General features: G+C 50.5%; 1 protein-coding gene across 1 annotated transcript in view; it reads left to right on the plus strand.

The window, feature by feature from the left end:
• The window catches only part of IGF2R (insulin like growth factor 2 receptor), a 105402-nt gene that overhangs the window by 54471 nt on the left and 32183 nt on the right, over nucleotides 1-18748 (plus strand). The window contains exons 12-27 of the mRNA XM_043592694.1: nucleotides 37-177; nucleotides 1593-1733; nucleotides 3086-3223; nucleotides 4360-4507; nucleotides 5020-5197; nucleotides 5829-5944; nucleotides 6425-6593; nucleotides 7828-8007; nucleotides 10731-10832; nucleotides 12123-12224; nucleotides 14303-14498; nucleotides 15817-15987; nucleotides 16527-16670; nucleotides 16754-16929; nucleotides 17209-17296; nucleotides 17778-17993. Of these exons, the coding sequence (XP_043448629.1) occupies nucleotides 37-177; nucleotides 1593-1733; nucleotides 3086-3223; nucleotides 4360-4507; nucleotides 5020-5197; nucleotides 5829-5944; nucleotides 6425-6593; nucleotides 7828-8007; nucleotides 10731-10832; nucleotides 12123-12224; nucleotides 14303-14498; nucleotides 15817-15987; nucleotides 16527-16670; nucleotides 16754-16929; nucleotides 17209-17296; nucleotides 17778-17993 (2406 nt within the window). The remainder of the gene's footprint in view (nucleotides 1-36; nucleotides 178-1592; nucleotides 1734-3085; nucleotides 3224-4359; nucleotides 4508-5019; nucleotides 5198-5828; nucleotides 5945-6424; nucleotides 6594-7827; nucleotides 8008-10730; nucleotides 10833-12122; nucleotides 12225-14302; nucleotides 14499-15816; nucleotides 15988-16526; nucleotides 16671-16753; nucleotides 16930-17208; nucleotides 17297-17777; nucleotides 17994-18748) is intronic.

Below are 18748 nucleotides of genomic sequence, written 5' to 3' on the forward strand. Positions count from 1 at the left end.
TAAAAGCAGATTCTTTTTTTTCTTTTTAAATTACAGAACTGGAACGGAATTGGGAAGCCGTGGATGGCAGCCAGAGAGAAACAGACAAGAAGCATTTCTTCATCAACATCTGCCACAAAGTGCTGCAGGAAGGCCAGGCCAGAGGCTGTCCCGAGGATGCGGCCGTGTGCTCTGTGGGTGAGTGTGCCCAGAGCAGGGGTCGCGGTGGCGGTTTCCCTGCAGGCGTGTGGAGCTCGGCGGCATCCAGTTAGGAAATCTTCCTGTGGTTTATGCGGATCTCCTCTGTCTCAGTTCAGCGTCCACAGGGTGATAAAAAGAGGTGATGATCCAAATGTAGGTAACTGCTCGTTGGGCTCTGGCAGCTACAGCACTTCCGTGTCCTGACGTCGGAAGGCCAGGGCCTCCTGATGTCGGCTAACAGAAGGAACCACGCCGGGAGTTACTGGATTATCTCTTCACTCTGCAGCTTGAAGAGTAACCTTGCCAGTACTTGTGTAAAACTGATTTTGAGGCTTTTTTTTTTATTTAACAGCTTGACTGCCTGTAATTGTTAATAAGTTAGGCCTTAAGGCAAGTGAGCTCTCATTGTTCTCTTCATATGAGCACTTGTATCCCCGAGGGTTCTTTTTGCAGTAGTTTTGTTGGTCCTCCGGCTTTCCCGAGGAGACTTCTCAGTGTGATACAGATCTTCAGCATGTTTGTTGTCCCTTAAGACTCGCCCCGAAGATGAGAGGCAGGGAGAGGGATCAAAATCTGTTACTAACCTTCGACAAGGAATTGTGAACTCGGGTCGGGTGTTCGGGATTGCCCCAGTTTCCAGAATTGGTGATGTGTCCTTGGGAGCAGGTCCGGGTGTGCCCCTGCTTAAGAAGGACGGGGGATGGGGCGCCTGGGTGGCTCAGTCGGTTAAGCGTCCGACTTCGGCTCAGGTCACGATCTCACGGTCTGTGAGTTCGAGCCCCGCGTCGGGCTCTGTGCTGACAGCTCAGAGCCTGGAGCCTGCTTCCGATTCTGTGTCTCCCTCTCTCTCTGCCCCTCCCCTGCTCATGCTCTGTCTCAAAAATAAATAAAAACATTAAAAAAAAAAAAAAAAAAAAGAAGGACGGGGGACAATTTCAGTGCTTCCTAGTCAAAGTCAACTGAACCAGGAACGAAATAGTCCCCTGCCTGGCTTGCTGAACGGGTTCAGTTAGTTTCCGCTTTGGTCATGGGACAGACTCTAGTCTCTTGGCTGTGCTTCCAAAAGGCCTTGTGTCTCGGGGGGAGCCGAGGCCCTGAAAATAGGGGAACGGTGTTGCTTCATTGGATGGTGTGACACGAGAGCTTGCTGTCCTCCTTGCCTGCCCCTGGAGGACGTTGTTTATCGATGCTGCACTTTTCCTACTCAGCCCGGAGGTGGCCTTGGCATCCCCCGTGTGGCTGCCATTGCCTGGCCAAACCTGTCACTCAAGAAAAACCCACCGACCATGGGGCCAGGTTATGCGGTTGGGGAATGGACCACGGCGCACCTGCTGGTGGTTCCTGGCTGATTTTTATATACCTCTTCATCACATGTCCTGTTTTTTTTTTTTTTTCCCGTTTCTCTTTTCCAGATAAGAGTGGATTTAAAAATCTAGGCAAATTTATTTCTTCTCCCACAAAAGAGAAAGGAAACATTCAACTCTCGTATTCAGACGGTGATGATTGTGGCCATAAGAAAATAACAACCAACATAACACTTGTGTGCAAGCCAGGTAAAGCATTTTAAAAAATGGGAAAAGGCGGGATGTTTTAGTGGCTTTTGCCACAGGTGTGCCTGCGTTCTTTGTTTCTCTTGGGCCGCTGCCAAGAGGGGAGGTAGAAAGGGGTTGTGCTGAGCGTTTCAGGTTCTAGAACCTCTAGTGGTGGTCTCTTGGATTTGATCCCCCACCCCCACCCCAAACCAGTCCAGAAATGGAGAAACCATACGGTGTCGAGAGAGTTGTGTTGCAGCGTTCCAAATGAGTTATGGGTCTCGGCTCAGCTTCCTCTTCCTGAGGACTGATACCGAGAGTCGCCATGTTGGCTGTTGACCTTCTTCCATAGGCGGGGGACCGTACGGGGTTTAAAAGTGTTGTCCAGGATCTCACATCTAAATACAATGCTCTCCTTCGCCCGCCTGTATTTATAGGTTTACATTGTTTTTACGGGGTCAAATCTATATGTAGTCATGCGTTTTTGGAAAATGTTCCTCAAAACATGTATTTTGTGAATGCTCTTCTGTGTCTCACGGTTTATATTACTAATTTTTAGGGACTCCCTCGTTGATAATGGTTTGGTCTTACTATTTTTAAGCATTTCCCCTATTGTTGGGTTAATTGCATGTTTCCAGTGTGGGTGATGGTGCTGTTGTGTATCCCTGTCTACCTCCTGCTGCAATATTTTCTTTGGATAAATGCCCAGCTGTGGGATAAGGTCAAGGGCTAGGACTATTTTTTGGTTTTGAGTGTTTTTTAAATTGTGGTAGAATATACATAATGTGAAATTTAGCATTTTTAAGAAACTATAGTAAAATACATGATGTGAAATTCAACTTTTTTAAAGTTAAAAAAATTTTTTTTAACGTTTATTTATTTTTTGAGAGAGAGAGAGAGAGAGAGAGTGCATGAGCGCGTGTGAGTGGGGGAGGGGCAGAGAGAGAGACACACACAGAATCTGAAGCAGGCTCCAGGCTCTAAGCTGTCAGCACAGAGCCTGACGTGGGGCTTGAACTCATGAGCTGTGAGAGCATGACCTGAGCTGAAGTTGGACGCTGAACCAATGGAGCCGCCCAGGCACCTGTTAACATTTATTAAAGTGTATATAGTCCAGTGGCATGGAGGACATTCAGTGTTGTGCAGCCATCACCATTGTCCGTCTCCAGAACGTTCTCATCTTCTTGAGTGAACTCTGCCCCCGCTGGACACTAATGCCCCCCCTCCTGCCCCAGCCCTTGGTAACCCCCCTTCTTTCTGCCTCTGTAGGTTTGACCGCTCTCAGGACCTCAAGGAAGCAGAATCACAGTGTTCGTGGGACTGTTTTTAGACTAGGAATGATTAGCGATATCATTCTTCTTCCTCGTTGACAGGTGATCTAGAAAGCGCTCCGGTGTTGACAACCTCTGGGGATGGCGGCTGCTTCTATGAGTTTGAGTGGCACACAGCTGCTGCCTGTGTACTGTCCAAGACAGAGGGCGAGAACTGCACGGTCTTTGATTCCCAGGCAGGTGCGTGTGCCCACGTAATACCTTTGGTGGTTTGGTGTCACCTGGAACCGCTTAGGTTTTGTTTGTTTGTTTTTTAACTTAAATATTTTCTTTTCTTTTTTTTTTAAAGTTTATTTTTGAGAGAGAGAGAGAGAGAGAGAGACAGAATGTGAGTGGAGGAGGGGCAGAGAGAGAGGAAGACGCAGAATCCGAAGCAGGCTCTGGGCTCTGAGCTGTCAGCACAGAGCCCGATGCGGGGCTCGAACCCACAGACCGTGAGATCATGACCTGAGCCAAAGTCAGACGCTCAACCGCCTGAGCCACCCAGGCGCCCCTTCCTTAAATATTTCCTAGGAAAGTTTTAGAGATAACCTGCTTCAGGATTACATTAATGCTGAAAATTTTGAAAATTAGACATTTGAGGTTGAGATCGTGAAAAACCTACCTCTTAAATCATGGTGCAGGTAGGTTTGCCGAATGCAAAACTTGAAGATCCCAAGAAAAGAACCGTGTTTGTGAAGGCTTTTTGCAGAAGTTTAGTGACCCAGAAACCTACCTTAGACTTTTCAAGAAGGTCACACTGTGTTGTGGTCATACAGCTTTGAACACACTGGTGGTTTATTCAGCCAACATTTGAGGCCAGCCAGGGGCTTCAAATTGGGTTTTTAGGTTAATGCAGTAAAAGGGGCTTGGTGGTGGTGAATCCCTGTGCAGGGGAAATGTCCGTAGGTGCAGCTCTGGTGGCCTGGAGGGGAAAGCATCTTTTCTGCCATTTTGCATCTCCCTGCCCTCATCAGATGGTTCCTGGGGAGACTTTCTTTGAAGCTGCGGGCTTGGGGCCCAACTTGGGGCTCCTGTGGTCCAACTGACCTTCTTTTTTTTTAAATTTTTTTTTTTTTTAACGTTTATTTATTTTTGAGACAGAGGGAGAGTGCGAGCAGGGGAGGGGCAGAGAGAGAGGGAGACACAGAATCTGAAACAGGCTCCAGGCTCTGAGCTGTCAGCACAGAGGGGCTCAAACCCATGAACCGTGAGATCGTGACTTGAGCCGAAGTCGGACGCTTAACCGACTGAGCCACCCAGGCGCCCCCCAGCTGACCTTCTTGACTGTGGTCCAACTGACCTTACATATTGGCATTGTTTTTACTCTTCCTTAGGGTTTTCTTTTGATTTATCACCTCTCACGAAGAAAAATGGTGCCTATAAAGTTGAGACCGAGAAGTACGACTTCTACATAAATGTTTGTGGTGCGGTGTCTGTGAGTTTCTGCCAGCCGGACTCCGGAGCCTGTCAAGTTTCAAAAAGGCAAGTGTAACTATTTTTAGTTACGGGTTTTCCTTAGGTATCTTGCGCTAACAAATATTCAGGGACAGGTGTGTTCTCTACTGACATCATTGCTCTGCAAGGAACAGTAAACACTGAGAAGCCCTGGCCTAAAAACCTAAACACCAGAGGATGCTAGGAGGTTGAGATCCTGGATAAGGAGGAGCAGGCCACACCCTTGGAATTTACATAATTCCTTCTGAGTCGCTTGCATTTCTGGGTTGTGAGATAGTTAGCACACGGTTCTCCGTTGGGCGTGGTATCGGTTCAGGTGAGGCGTCGTACGTTAAACCAAGCGTGCTGAGCGTGGCCCTGGGTCCTGGCGTGGGGGTGGGGCTGCCCTCTGCCCCACCGCAGACCCTGGTGATCTGCAGCCCTGGAGCATGGACATTGCCCCCACCACACTGCTCGGTGGCCGTTTCGCCCGTGTCCCAGCACTGCAGTGCTTCTGGCCTTGGTATCCTTTCTGAGAGACGTTTGTTTGCTTGTTTTAGTGATAACAAGGCTTGGAACTTGGGACTGAGTAATGCTAAACTTTCCTATTACAACGGGATGATCCAGTTGAACTACAGAGACGGCACACCCTATAACAACGAAAAGCATACACCAAGAGCCACGTTGATCACCTTCCTTTGTGACCGGGACGCGGGAGTCGGTCTCCCTGAATATCAGGTAGGAACTGTGCGGTGTGTGGGCGAGCCGAGAGGGAGAGAGTGGCAGTCCCGTCGAGGTGGGGGAAAGGAAGATGGTGGGTGGGACAGGGCTGCTGACTTTCCTGGAGTGGGATGAGGCTCTAACCACAGGTGAGGTGTGAGCTCTGGGCTTTCCTGGGGATAAACCATCACATCGTCTGGCTCCCTGATGCCTACACAGGAGCCTATCGTGGGCCCTTTATTTAGACGCAGAGCTATTATTAGTCTGGTGTCCTGGCCAAATCATCATCTCCTGTGATTTTAATTAATCCTTTTAGATTTGCCAGGGTACGTAGGCAGTATTCATTTTCTGAGCTGTTTATTCGTTCAGTGGGCTGTATACCTCAATGGTAACCCACCACCCGGTTGGCTTTGGGGACAAAACTCGTATCAAAAATCAGCCCTCAGTGCCACTTAGCAGAGGGTAGATTTCCATCTTAATTTATTCCTGGGAGATCTTCATGTCAGTAAGACAGACGTAGATGGACAAAGTAGACCGTCTTTCCTATAGTTCTTACCGACGGAAAATGCCTGTCATTTTGTAAATGCTGGCTTTAATAACATTCCCTTTTTTCTTTGCCATCCCATGTCTCTCCCTGTCATGTGACCAGGAGGAAGACAACTCTACCTACAACTTCCGGTGGTACACCAGTTACGCCTGCCCGGAGGAGCCCCTGGAGTGTGTGGTGACCGACCCCTCTACGCTGGAGCAGTATGATCTCTCCAGGTGAGGCCAGGGTCAGCCTGGCCTTGGCCTTGGCCCTGGCCCGGGTCCAGCGTAGTGCTAAGCTGGCTTAGGCTTTGCTGGTGAGCACGTAGCTGAGTTGGTAACGGGGAGTCAAGTAGGTTGTGGGGGTGCAGGACCAAGATGGAGAGTTTTAAACAGAAAGAATTCTAACAGTGGTGTGGTAGGCTTTGTGACATCCACTGCTCCTTGCCACAGCAAAGCCTCAGTCTTCAGCTGCATGGTTTGAAACAGGGATTGTCAGTACAGAGGTGCGGGGGAAGGGGGCAGTGCACGGTCTGCTGAATACTGACTTCAGTGAAAGTCGAGATACTCGTGGGTGTTATGAGTCACGGTGAGCTAAATTCCATAGTTTGAATGGCAGGGCATGTTTCATTCTGTGTGTCCTCAACCACTTAGAAATGAATCGTCAGGCTGAAATCCGTTAGCATTAAAAGCGTGCATTTTGCTTTGAAATTTTAGCCTGGCAAAATCCGAAGGTGGTCGTGGAGGAAACTGGTACGCCATGGACAACGCGGGCGAGCGCAGCACGTGGCGGAAATACTACATCAATGTGTGTCGACCCCTGAACCCGGTGCCGGGCTGTGATCGATATGCGTCGGCTTGCCAGATGAAATACAAGAACGATCAGGTGAGCCTGCCCTCCCCAGTAGTGTCGTTTTCCCCGCCGCCCCCAGCACATGACTCAGTGGGCGGAGGTGGTTATTTTGGGACTTCCAGATCAAAGTAGGCCTGGCTGCTGAAGTGAAGCCCTGTGAGCAGGAGTGGGGCCCCAGCATAAACTCATCCGCCCCCCCCCCCCCAACCGATGTGGTTGTGCTTGAGTCATTGTTCAGATTTAGAACTGCACGAAATGCCCAGTGCTGGTGACCTCTGATCTCCATACAGGGCAGAGGACGCTCCTAATGGTATGTCCAGCCTGACTTCAAAAGTGTCTTTGAGGCCAGTAGATGTCTGTAAAGAATAGTTTTGCTTCCAAAAGCTCACGAGGGGGAAGCCGGCTTGGGAGAGCTGCCGTGGCCGAACAGATCCACGCGTGAGCTCTCACTTGGGGCGCCAGGCTGTGCTGCATCATCGATTGAATGCAGTTACTGCCAGAGTTTCAGTACGTTTCCCTGTGCTCCTCGGACATGGCGAATCTTGAAATAAAGATGTACGTGTGCTTCCTTAAAAAGAGCACGTCGGGAATGGGCTTTTCCTGGCACATGTTACGTGGCCGCTTGGAGGGGTTTTCCAGGAAGCTGGTGAGCGCACTCTGGTGGTCGAGAGTGAAGTTCCCTGCTGTGTTCACACGTGTGCATACGTGTGTGCGCGCTTTGTTGGAGCAGTGACTTCAGGGGGTAGTCGGTCCTCCTCGTTCGCGGGTTCTGTATTTGAGATTCGCTCACTTGCCTGCACGGATTTGTGGCCCACACTCAAATCTGGCCGTGCTTCTGGTCATCCATGGACATGTCCACCGTCTCCTGTTGGCTCTCCTGCTGGGACAACAGTGGAGCGGAGACAGGAGGGGCGGGGGCCGGTGGGAAGGGCAGCGCCAGAAGCTCCTGGTTCTGGGCCAGGTGGACAAAGGTTGAGTCCTGCCTTGGATGCCTGTTAGCCGGGCAGCCTCAGACAAGTCACTCAGCACGTCTGAACCTCCTTTCCCTTTTTGTAAAATGAGGAAAATAGAACCTGCCAGCATGAGTTGTTTTCGGGATTTGAGACCGTCATCTCTGTGGGATGTGTGTACCTGAAGGCGCGTGATCCCTTTGGAGTGATGGTTCAGCGTCTGTGGTGACTTTACAGACACGAGAATCACATGTACCAGCAGTGAAGTCCTGTGTTCTCTTTGGAGGGGAAAGCCCAATAGACGCGTTTGTTTGCAGGGTTCCTTTTCTGAGACTGTCTCCATCGGCAACTTGGGGGTCGCAAAGACGGGCCCCATGGTGGAGGACAGCGGCAGCCTCCTTTTAGAGTACGTGAACGGCTCAGCGTGCACCACCAGCGACGGGAGGCTCACCACCTACACCACCAGGATCCATCTCGTCTGTTCCCGGGGCAGCCTGGTAAGGCGCTGTGTGTTGCCCACGGTCTTGGTTCTTTTGGGTCTTTTGTGACTGAGAACCAGCTGACGTGTCTCTTGTGGAGATGAGCGAGTCTCGAGTGGAGTTTTCTCTCTGGCTTGTGTGGACTCCATTCTGTCCCTTACTTCTTGTCAGCTGGTGATCTGAGAATCCTGGCGGCAGAAAGGGTCTTTGAGACAATTTCACCCAAACCCCAGCATTCATAGATGAGGAAGCTGGGGCACGATGCCGCTCTGATTCACAGATAAATGATGAAGATTATATGTGTGAAACGTGGGCAATCAAGGATAAAAAATTAAGGCTAGGAAGTAGAGAAAGTGATAGAGATTGCTTTTGGCCCTGAGTTCCTTAGCCAGGGTAGAATAGAAGAGAAACCCCAAATAAAGATGCTTATGTACCGTCCCAATTGTTTTTCTAAAAAAAAAAAGTTGGTAAAAAATGTATAACATAATTGGGGCGCCTGGGTGGCTCAGTCGGTGGAGCGTCCGACTTTGGCTCAGGTTCAAGAGTTCAAGCCCTGCATCAGGCTCCATGCTCACAGCTTGGAGCCTGCAGCCTGCTTTGGATTCTGTGTCTCCCTCTCTCTCTGCCTCTCCCCCACTCATGTTCTCTCTCTGTCTCAAAAATAAAGATAAACATTAAGAAAAAATTGAAAGCGTATAACATAAAAGGTACCATTTAAACCACCTTTAGGTATACAGTTCAGTGGCATTAGATACATGCACGATGTTATGCACCGTCCCTGGCACTCCTTTCCAGAACGTGGCTATCCCAAATCCAATTGCTTTTTTACCTGGAGTTTTACATTTATATCTGGGTCACGTGCTTTTTGAGTAATTATTCAAAGTCTTAGGTGAATGCACAGTGGAGGTAATAGAATTCATGTTTGTTATCAAATAACTTAAAGGGTCAGGTACACATTTGAAGGGTCTGTTCCAGCTTCCTGTAGTTTCTTTGGAACGAACGGCAAAATGTGTTCAGTCCTCAGCAGTCTGTTGGACTTTGTCACATACATTCCAGTTGCCTCGCAGACCCCAAGTTCTCAGTGTCATTTGCCAACACGTGATTTTTTTCCAAGAGACGATTTCTTCAGAGGTCAAGGAGGGGTCTCTGATAAGGGGATGAAATCCCTAGCTGGACGGGCATGGGCCCACGTCGTGCAAGGTGTTCCATGACTGAACTGTAAGCGTGCTCCTTGAGTAGCCCGGGGATGGGTTGGCTGTTTCCTTCCTCAGTCTCAGGAAGAACTCCTGGCTGCCCAGCCCAGCCCTCACCACCTCCTGGGCATGTCTGTGTCCCCTCCTTGGAGCCTTGCCCACCTCCCCTTCTCACTGCGGTTTCTTGTTCCCACGGAGATACTGGACTGTTCCAGAAGGTTCTCTGGGATCCTTAGTTTTTCAGCTTCCCTGTGACACCTCATGCGGGCAGCGTTCTGCAGTCTTCAGAGCAGCTTCGCGTCGTCACTGTATCTCTGAGTACTTGTGTGGGGCTTGGTACACACGGTGGGCCCCAGACACCATGAACAGAGGTCGTGTCGCAGAGTTCTGCAAGCCACAGAACTTTCAGAACTTTCACCGTTAAAGCAGCACCTTTTCACAACCACAGTGTAGGGCAGAAGGCACAGATTTTTTTTTTTTTTAAGGATTTTTAAAACTTCATTTATTTTGAGAGAGGGGGTGGGGCAGGGAGAGAATCCCAAGCAAGCTCCACACTGTCAGCACAGAGCCTGAGGCGGGGCTCGAACCCACCAACTGTGAGATCTAGAGTCAGACGCTTAATGCCTGAGCCACCCAGGCGCCCCAGGACAGATGTGTTTTTATCTTACTATTAGAGATGCTGAGGCTGAGGGGGGCGGGGAGGGGGGGCACTTCCAGGCCAGAGGGTGCTTGGTGGGTAAGGTGTGGGCTCGCCATCAGGTGCCCAATGTGTCCTCCTGTGAGCCTGGGCAGGTGTCCTGACTCTCTGTGCCTCTGTTTGCTCACCTGTGTATAGATGGTAGGTGATTACAGAACCTGGTTCCCAGGTCATTATGAGGCTCGGTTGAGAAATGCTAATAAAAACAGCACAGTGGTAAATGCTCTCTCAGCACAAGCTGCTGTTCCCTGTAACGAGGCAGAGCTCCCACAGGAGGCGGTGCGGCGCATGTTTGGGCAACATTTCACTGAAACACACCCAGGACAGTGCACACATTGTAAGTTACCGGCAGCCGGTGAACCCTCACGCGTTGAGCAGGACTTTGCAGCCAGACCCCACACGGTGGCAGTGCTCACAGCGCCCGCGAGGCTCCCTGTGACCCTTCCAGGCTCCTCTGTACCCTCGGTCCCCAGTTCTGAGCTTCTGTCAGTAAAATCTCCCACGCCGGGGTCTTTTGTGTCTTTCTTACGTTCCATACTCTTGGCGTGGAGTGTTTTTCAACAGCGTGGACTTAAACCCAGATCTGGACCCCAATTCTGCCATTCACTGCCACGTGACCTCGGGTAAACTTCTTGACATCTGAGCACGAGAGGTAGTATGTCCTTAGTGGGAATAATAGGACATTAAATTGTAATTAGGGAGTGCGCACTGAGCACCTAGTCTGTCGCTGACGCATAATTAAACTAAGTTCAGTAGACTTTAGCGCTTTGTATGTGCTAGGCTAGTAGTCCCTTGGTGAGATCGAGTTCCATCTCCTTATACTGACTGTTACTCTGCATTTAACCTTTCAGAATACCCACCCCATATTTTCTCTCAGTTGGGAGTGTGTGGTTAGTTTCCTGTGGAACACAGAAGCCGCCTGTCCCATCCAAATCATGACAGACACAAAACAGGTATGTGTGCTGTCCCGGGTTGTCTCGCTGCCCTGCTCCTGGATATGCGCCCCCCGGTGCCCCCGCTCTGCGCCCACCCCTTCCCTCGTGCTTCCAAACCTGTTCCTGGCTTCTCCATTTCCCGCGCCTTGGCATCAGGCATCTGGGCGTCCCCCCGCATTGCTCTCCCGGAGACCCCGGCTCGCAGATGCTGGGCTGAGAACCAGACCCTGGGCTTTACTCCCCTATTACTATAGATTCCTTCCTTTTTCTCCATTGCCCTGTCCTTTCTGTGTTGTGGTGGCACCCTAGCGGGCTCTGGGGGTTCTCCATCACCGTAGAGATGTGGGGGCTTGTCACTGCAGCACCTAAAACGTGCCAGTGCCCTGTCATCTGCGGGATCTGGCCTGTTTCAATGTGATGCTCACGGTTTTCAAGCTCCGATCCTGGCCCTGTTACTGCCGTTGCTTCTACGTGCCTGTTGCCGTCCTGGCTTATCCTGCTCTTTGGCCTTGGCCTGTGTTCTTGCCCTTGGGTGGGCCCCCCCCGCCCCGCAGAGCCGTGAGCTGGTGACCTGTTGTTTTCACGGCGCTGGCTGTGTTCCTTGTGCTCAGTCTTCCTCCTTTCCCTCTCCTTCTAAAAGCTCTGCTTTCACAGTAGAGCCCAGGCCCACCTAAACGAAGGTTCCCACAGGGTCCTGGGCCTGTGGTGCCGGGGAAGGGTAGGGATGGCGGGATGCTGCCCTGCATCCTCGGTCATGCTCTCTGGGGTTGGGACCCCTGATGCTTCCCCTGAACTGCCGGACTGTGCAGAAGAAAGATGTGGGGGGAGGGTAAGGTTTATGACGTCTCCTAGAGGAGAAGGGATGGTGAGGTACCTCATCATGCCTCCTGTTATCATGGTCTTTAAGTGAATGCCTGAAATAGAAAAAGGAACACTTAAACCAACTTTCTAAAGTTTTTCTTTTTCTTTTTTTAAATTATTTATGGGTTACGTATGGTTTCTAACTAACTTTTCCCTTGAGGGTCAGCGGTGGTCTCCTTATTTAGGTAAATATCGTAGCCTTGAGAGCTTTCAGGTAAGTTTAATATTTGTCAGCCTGGTATCACACCTGGGCAGACCGCAGGGGCCTTATCTGAAGGGGCTGGTGCGGATGGATGTATGGGGCCGCTTTTCTGACAGGGGTTTCAGGTCAGTGGAGAAGCACATGTTTTGTGAGGTCCATACACACAGGTTTGCGAGGGCACTCCATATTGGCCGTGTTCTTGTGGGATTGGTTTGAATGTATCTCTTCCCCTGTTGTTTCTGCAGGCCTGTTCTATAAGGGACCCGAACAGTGGGTTTGTGTTTGATCTTAACCCATTGAACAATACCCAAGGATACGTGCTCTTAGGCATTGGAAAGACTTTTGTGGTAAGAGTTACATGATGAATTTCTAGTTTGCTTTGAAACAAGGAGAACGTGCGTGTAAGTCATCTGCCGCTGGTGCATGCTGGTGGCAGGTGTCTTTAGGAATGGTCCAGGGCAGTGTGGTGGCAGCTGTTACCCAGGAAGAGGTGAAAGAATCCAGATTTGAGGGGAGAGGGAGGTAAAACTTCCACTCACTGCTGTAGTACAGACATGAGGGTGACATTTTTCAGAAAAGAAATTCTTAATCTGTTGCTGTGTGTCTAGAGCAGTGGTCCTGGGCCAGCAGCATTGGCGTCACCCCGGAATTTGTTAGAAATATAAATTCTTGTGGGGTGGGTTCATCAGTTTCTTTTGACCAGCTGCCAGGTGATTCTGATGCCCACTGGAGTCAGAACCACCAGTCAGGAGGAAATGGTACTTACATTACCCTATAAAAGGGAAACAACCTGGGGTGGCTGTGTTCTGGATTCTTCTGAGAGCACTTCCTTCAGTGATAGCCTGATATTCTGTCCGGAGCAGCAAGGTGGAAAACCCCCACGTAATGCTGTTCTGTTACGAACTAAGCATTGCTGGAAAGAAAGAACACACGCGTATGTGTATATATATATACACGCATATATGTATATGTATGTGTGTATATACGTGTGTATATATGTTAGCTTGTGTATATGTATATATGTACATAGATACATTTGTTTAAATTTTTGCAGCACAGCCACATGGGAAGGAGAGAATACCCTTTGAGAACAGGAAGTTGGGATAAGAATGTCTTACGTGAATTTGACACAGAGGGGAATTTGTCGGTGTAGAAGAGCATACAGCTTGTCCCACAGGCTGGGGGGGATACCCGAACAGGGTTTGTCCCTCAGCAGCACTTTGGCTGGTCATCTACCCACCCCCAGGCCCCAAACTGCTGCTATAGGGTTCGGTTAATAATAGGTTTATAATAGGTGCGAGTGTATATGGCCACCTGTAAGTGTGAGAAGCAGACAAGAACGTTGTCGACCCACATAGAGGACACGCTGGAAGATAGTAACCCTTATAAAGAACACACTAGAAGCAGCCCAGAGAGCCTCTGCCTTGTGTGCGCTAGCAGGGGCATTGGGTGGTGCCAGCTGTGTCTGGGCTCCTGGGTGCCACCAGGAGAACCATCTGCTTAGGCCAGCGCCACCCACCAGCCGCCTACCCGGCTTTGTCCCCTTGCCACCCGGTCCTCCCGGGCTCGGTGGCCCCCGGATATGCCCAGCGGCCTCCCCACGCTGCTGAAGCTGCCGACATCTCCGAGGGTGCCTGAACACCCCCGATCAGAGGGGCCTACAGATGCAGGCCCACAGGACAGCCGGTGCCCACAGCCTGGCAGAGCAAGCCCAAGCTTCTCTCAGCTCTGTGGTTCACTTGCAGGCAAGTCCACAGAAAGGAAAGGGAACCTACATCCAAATTTCGTTAACCACGGCCTCCCGCGCACGGCCCGCACGGCTGCTGAGCACCTGCGTTGGCTGTAGTCCCGATGGGCCGTTTCCCGAGTAGGAAGCTTTGGTCTTTTAAGAAAAGCTGACCTTGATTTTGTGCACGTTGTCCGTGAACACTTAACAGATGTAGAGAAGTCTTTCCTTTCTGCGTCTTCGTACCACAGAACATATTTAGCTTCATTTGCATGATAGAATGATACCGGTGTCTTTAGGAAGTACAGGGGATGTTTGCTCCTGGTTCCTTGTAACTGACATTTCAACTCTACACAGTTTCTCTACTATTGAAAATGGTGTCATAGTCTGCTCTACGTATATGTTCCCTCTTGTAGATGGGGCATTGTTCTATGTAATGCATCTTCGGCATTTAGAGATATGGGGCTGTGTAAATAAATATGTGTTTATTATTCCCTAGAAGCAGTTTATGTGTGTTGCCATTTGGATTTTGAATTTTGCATTGTGTACTAACTTCTGGATTTAAGTGCCCAAACGTGTAAATTGGTAACTTGAATACTAACTAGTTAGCCTCTCAGGGTTTGAGTTGCTAGGGCTCTTGTTTGTGCTGAGTTACATGGCCTGTGTTAACGCATGTGGCTCTTGCTGTCCGGCCTGCAGTTCAACGTGTGTGGCACAATGCCAGCCTGTGGCACCTTCGATGGAAAACCAGCCTCTGGCTGTGAGGCGGAAACCGAGACAAAAGACCTGAAGAATCTGAAGCCAGAAAGGCAGGTTGGACTCGAGAAAACCCTCCAGCTGTCTACCGAGGGCTTTATAACTCTGACCTACAAGGGGCCTATTTACCCTTCCACAGGTGAGCTCAGAACCAGGTTATTTTGCCACTAACGCGTGTCCTGGTGGCTCTGTGCGTGTCTGTGAACCTCCTGAGCGTGTAGGGTACGCGACCATGCAGCACTCCCCTGCCCTCCAGCCTCTGGGCCATGGCATCGCACACACGAGTCCTCTGTGCTCTGCCAGGCCCCTCGCGTGTGATCCTGTTAAGTGTCGGGACCACACTATTGACGGTCCCTGTGCCTGTCCTTCCCCCAGGCTCCTAACGTTAGGCCCCTTGGCGGTTCTGGGATGTAAAGCCGTGTGACCTCAGGCTTGTCGTGTAGCCTCTTTGGTTCGGTCTCCTCCTGTCTCAGATGGGGATGATGACATTACCTGCCACCTCTGTGGATGGCTGCAGGAGATGACGTGCTGGTGGCTGTGGGGTCTTCACCCATTGCGGCCGCTGAGCCTGCACGCTTCCTCGGTCCCCCTCGCTGCAGGAGCCCTTTGGTGGTCGTCCTGTTTTTTCCCTCGCCCACCCTCCACCCCCGAGCGCTCTGTGTTCGACAGAGTGATGGTTCAAGTGTTTAGATCGTGCCATTCCCAGCCACTTGCACCCGGACTAGAGGCCAGTGCTGTCACAGAGGCTGCGGGACGGGATTCCCCCTTCTTGCTCAGTCCTGCCGACCTCCTGCTTCTGAAACCATTGAGACTCCCTCTCACCCACCCTCCCCTCCTGAGCTTCTGTCTCTGCTCTTGCCCCTGCCCAAGGTGCTCCCCCCTTAAGATGGCCCTGGGGTCCCTTTCTTCACCTTCTTCGGGTATCAGCTCAGGTGTCCCTTTCCCAGTGAGGCCAGCCCCCTCCTTAAAACCCCCACCACCTGGGGGTCTCTCATGTCTGGGCCTGCTGCATTTTCCTTCCATCAACTTCCCGCCGTCTGGCGAGCCCTAGACTGCATTCCACGTGCTTCGTGTTGGGGCCGCCGGGCTGGAGTGTAAGCTCCTAGGAGGGCAGGGATCGCTTCTGGTTCTTTCACTCCTGCGTGTGGAAGGAACTTAGCGAGTGGTGTTGAATAAGCCGGTGATGTTAGCTAGCGTTGGGGTTGAGGAAAGGATGTTGCATGTGCATATTTTCTAGAATATGAGACCGCAGGACTGTCAGGCTCACCCTGTAAACCCATTGTCGTGTGGGTCACTGTGGCAGTGAACACGGCCACTCTGTAGTTGACATCAGCTCCCTTGAGACAGACCCAGTGCTGTGATGTCATCATTTTAGAGGGTGGCTGTGAGGTTTGTTCCCAGTGGGGGCATTGTCCTGTTGCTCTGTTTCTTAAAACCTGGCCTCCCTTGTTCCCCAGGGACTGCTGATGCTTTTATCATCCGCTTTGTTTGCAACGATGATGCCTACCCAGGAATCCCCAAGTTCCTGCATCAGGACATTGACTCTGGCCGGGGAATCCGAGATACTTTCTTTGAGTTTGAGACCGCACTGGCCTGTGTCCCTTCTCCAGTGGATTGCCAGGTCACGGGTAAGGCCGAGAGGACCAGGATCAAGGGTGTGTGTATGTGTGCGTAAGTGTAATCACGTGTGCGTGTGTGGTGTGTTTTATAGGCAGCATGTTTGTGTTCTGTGCTTCTTTGATACCCACACTTGCGGTGTTTCTCTGAAAGAGAATCTGGGTTATATAATTAAGAGTTTTAAGCTACGTTTTGTAATCAGAAGCTGCTCAAGAACAGAAAAAAACGCAGGGGAAGAAAGTAAAATACATTCAGAGCTTCTTACTTGAGGACCTAAAAGGCATTAAAGCTCTGTGAGCTGAGCAGTGTCCCCAGGACGCCTGGTGCTTGCGGGGTCCCTGCACCTCCACGTCAGTGGTACTTTGTTGTGAAGGGCAGTTCCGAGGGCCAGAGCCAGTGTATGTGTCTGTGGGAAAAGCCTTGTAGCTTCCTGGGCCCTTCTGATTCCTTAGTGACGACGTCAAGTTCGTGCATCATTGGTCTTCAGTGTGCCGGTGTGCTAACGCTGGCAAGAGAGCAGGGGTAGCTCGTGTGTTTCCGTGTATTTCAGACCTCGCTGGAAACGAGTACGATCTGAGCGGCTTAAGCCAAGTCAGGAAGCCCTGGGCGGCTGTAGACACCTCCGCGGATGGGAGAAAGAGAACTTTCTATTTGAGCGTTTGCACTCCCCTCCCTTATATTCCTGAATGTCATGGTGAGTAGTGAGCATTTGACTCGAGTCGCATCTGCCTTCCTGCTGTCCCCCGCCCCAGACGGACGAACTCCCGGCTCTTTCAGGCAGCGCAGTGGGGTCTTGCCTGGTATCAGAAGACAACAGCCAGAACCTGGGCGTGGTACAGATCAGCCCTCAGGCCGCAGCCAACGGGTCTCTGAGTATCGTCTACGTCAATGGCGACAGGTGTGGGAACCAGCGCTTCTCGACCAGGATAATGTTCGAGTGTGCTCAGACTTCGGTGCGTGAGCTCGTCAGTGAGGACTGGGCCTGCTTGTCAGTGGCTCCATTTCCTGTTTCCCTTCACCCTCTGAACCTTCTCTCTGATTTCACCCTTGGCTGTGTTTTCATGGGTTGTAGGCCTTCAGTAGCATTTGACTAGAACATACTGTTTTTTTCTGGGTCTTAACACGTTTAATAAGGCTCATGTATTTTTCTCACGGAGATTGAAGGTTGGGTATTGTGGCTATCTTTGGCTTAAAAAAAAGATAAAAACAGAAGTTGTTGGTTTCTGTTATAGGGATCACCAACATTTCAGCTTCTGGATGATTGTGAGTACGTGTTCGTCTGGAGAACGGTGGAAGCCTGTCCTGTCGTCAGAGTGGAAGGTAAGACCTGGGACCCGGCTCACTGATGCTGCAAAGGGATGAAGGGGCAGACATTCCAACCAGCATCTGGGTACAAAACTCCGTAGTGATGGCCACACGCACGGTCGTGAGATGCTTGTTAGTAGGTGGATAATTTCTTATCCTAGAGTTGTTTTTTACTCCACTGCCTTGCCACCTTCACCAGGGACATCTTCCCTCACCTACTCGGAGTGACGGCTTACTGGCTTCTCACCTGTGAGAACCGTAACTTGAGGTTTTGTGTGGTTAAGTGGACCTTCACCCTGTGACCCAGGCTTTTCTAGAACGCTGTTTGACAGGCAGTTTGTGTAATGTTACAAGCATGATGGGATGATGTGGAAATGGCATTTAATGCTTATTTTAAGACCGTATTCACGTGATTAAAAATTGTAAGACTTTTTGCCCGAGAGAGTGAGTGCGTGTGGAACTGCAGTGGTCCTTCGCTTCCCGTGTGTTCTTGAAGGAGACAACTGTGAGGTGAAGGACCCGAGACATGGCAACTTGTACGACCTGAAGCCTCTGGCCGTCAATGACACGGTCGTGAGTGCTGGGGAGTACACCTATTATTTCCGGGTCTGTGGAAAGCTGTCCTCAGACGTCTGCTCCACGGATGACAAGTCCAAGGTGATCTCATCGTGTCAGGAAAAGCGGGGAGCCCTGGGATTTCACAAAGTGGCAGGTACCGTGGGTTTTTCTTACGCTTTTGTGCAAGAATGGAATCGCATATTAAGGTTCATGCTGAAGGTTTCTTCTTTCCAGAGTAGGAAGAAAGCTGCCTTTGGGTGAAATATTCACGTTTCTGATTTCACTTGATTTTCTTTTTTTTTTTTTTAAATTTTTTTTTTTCAACGTTTATTTATTTTTGGGACAGAGAGAGGCAGAGCATGAACAGGGGAGGGGCAGAGAGAGAGGGAGACACAGAATCGGAAACAGGCTCCAGGCTCTGAGCCATCAGCCCAGAGCCTGACGCGGGGCTCGAACTCACGGACCGCGAGATCGTGACCTGGCTGAAGTTGGACGCTTAACCGACTGTGCCACCCAGGCGCCCCTCACTTGATTTTCTTAAGCAGAATGCATCGTGGCAGATGTCGCTAGAGCTTATTTTGTTCTTACTTAGCAATTCCAGCTATCGATTCTTTATTGCAACCCAGGGGCACGCTGAAGTAGCCAGTACTTTCTAGAATCAAGTTAGCGGAGATGCATTTAGTATAGGGTGTGGCTATAGCTTACAGGGTAGGCCGTTGGTCATGATGCCGTCTCAGCAGCTGGGCAAGTAATACTAGTTTGAGAACTTTTAAAAATTTTTTTCAACGTTTATTTATTTTTGGGACAGAGAGAGACACAGCATGAACGGGGGAGGGGCAGAGAGAGAGGGAGACACAGAATCGGAAACAGGCTCCAGGCTCTGAGCCATCAGCCCAGAGCCCGACGCGG

This window comes from Prionailurus bengalensis, chromosome B2 (assembly GCF_016509475.1).
Source record: "Prionailurus bengalensis isolate Pbe53 chromosome B2, Fcat_Pben_1.1_paternal_pri, whole genome shotgun sequence".
Taxonomy (NCBI): domain Eukaryota; kingdom Metazoa; phylum Chordata; class Mammalia; order Carnivora; family Felidae; genus Prionailurus; species Prionailurus bengalensis.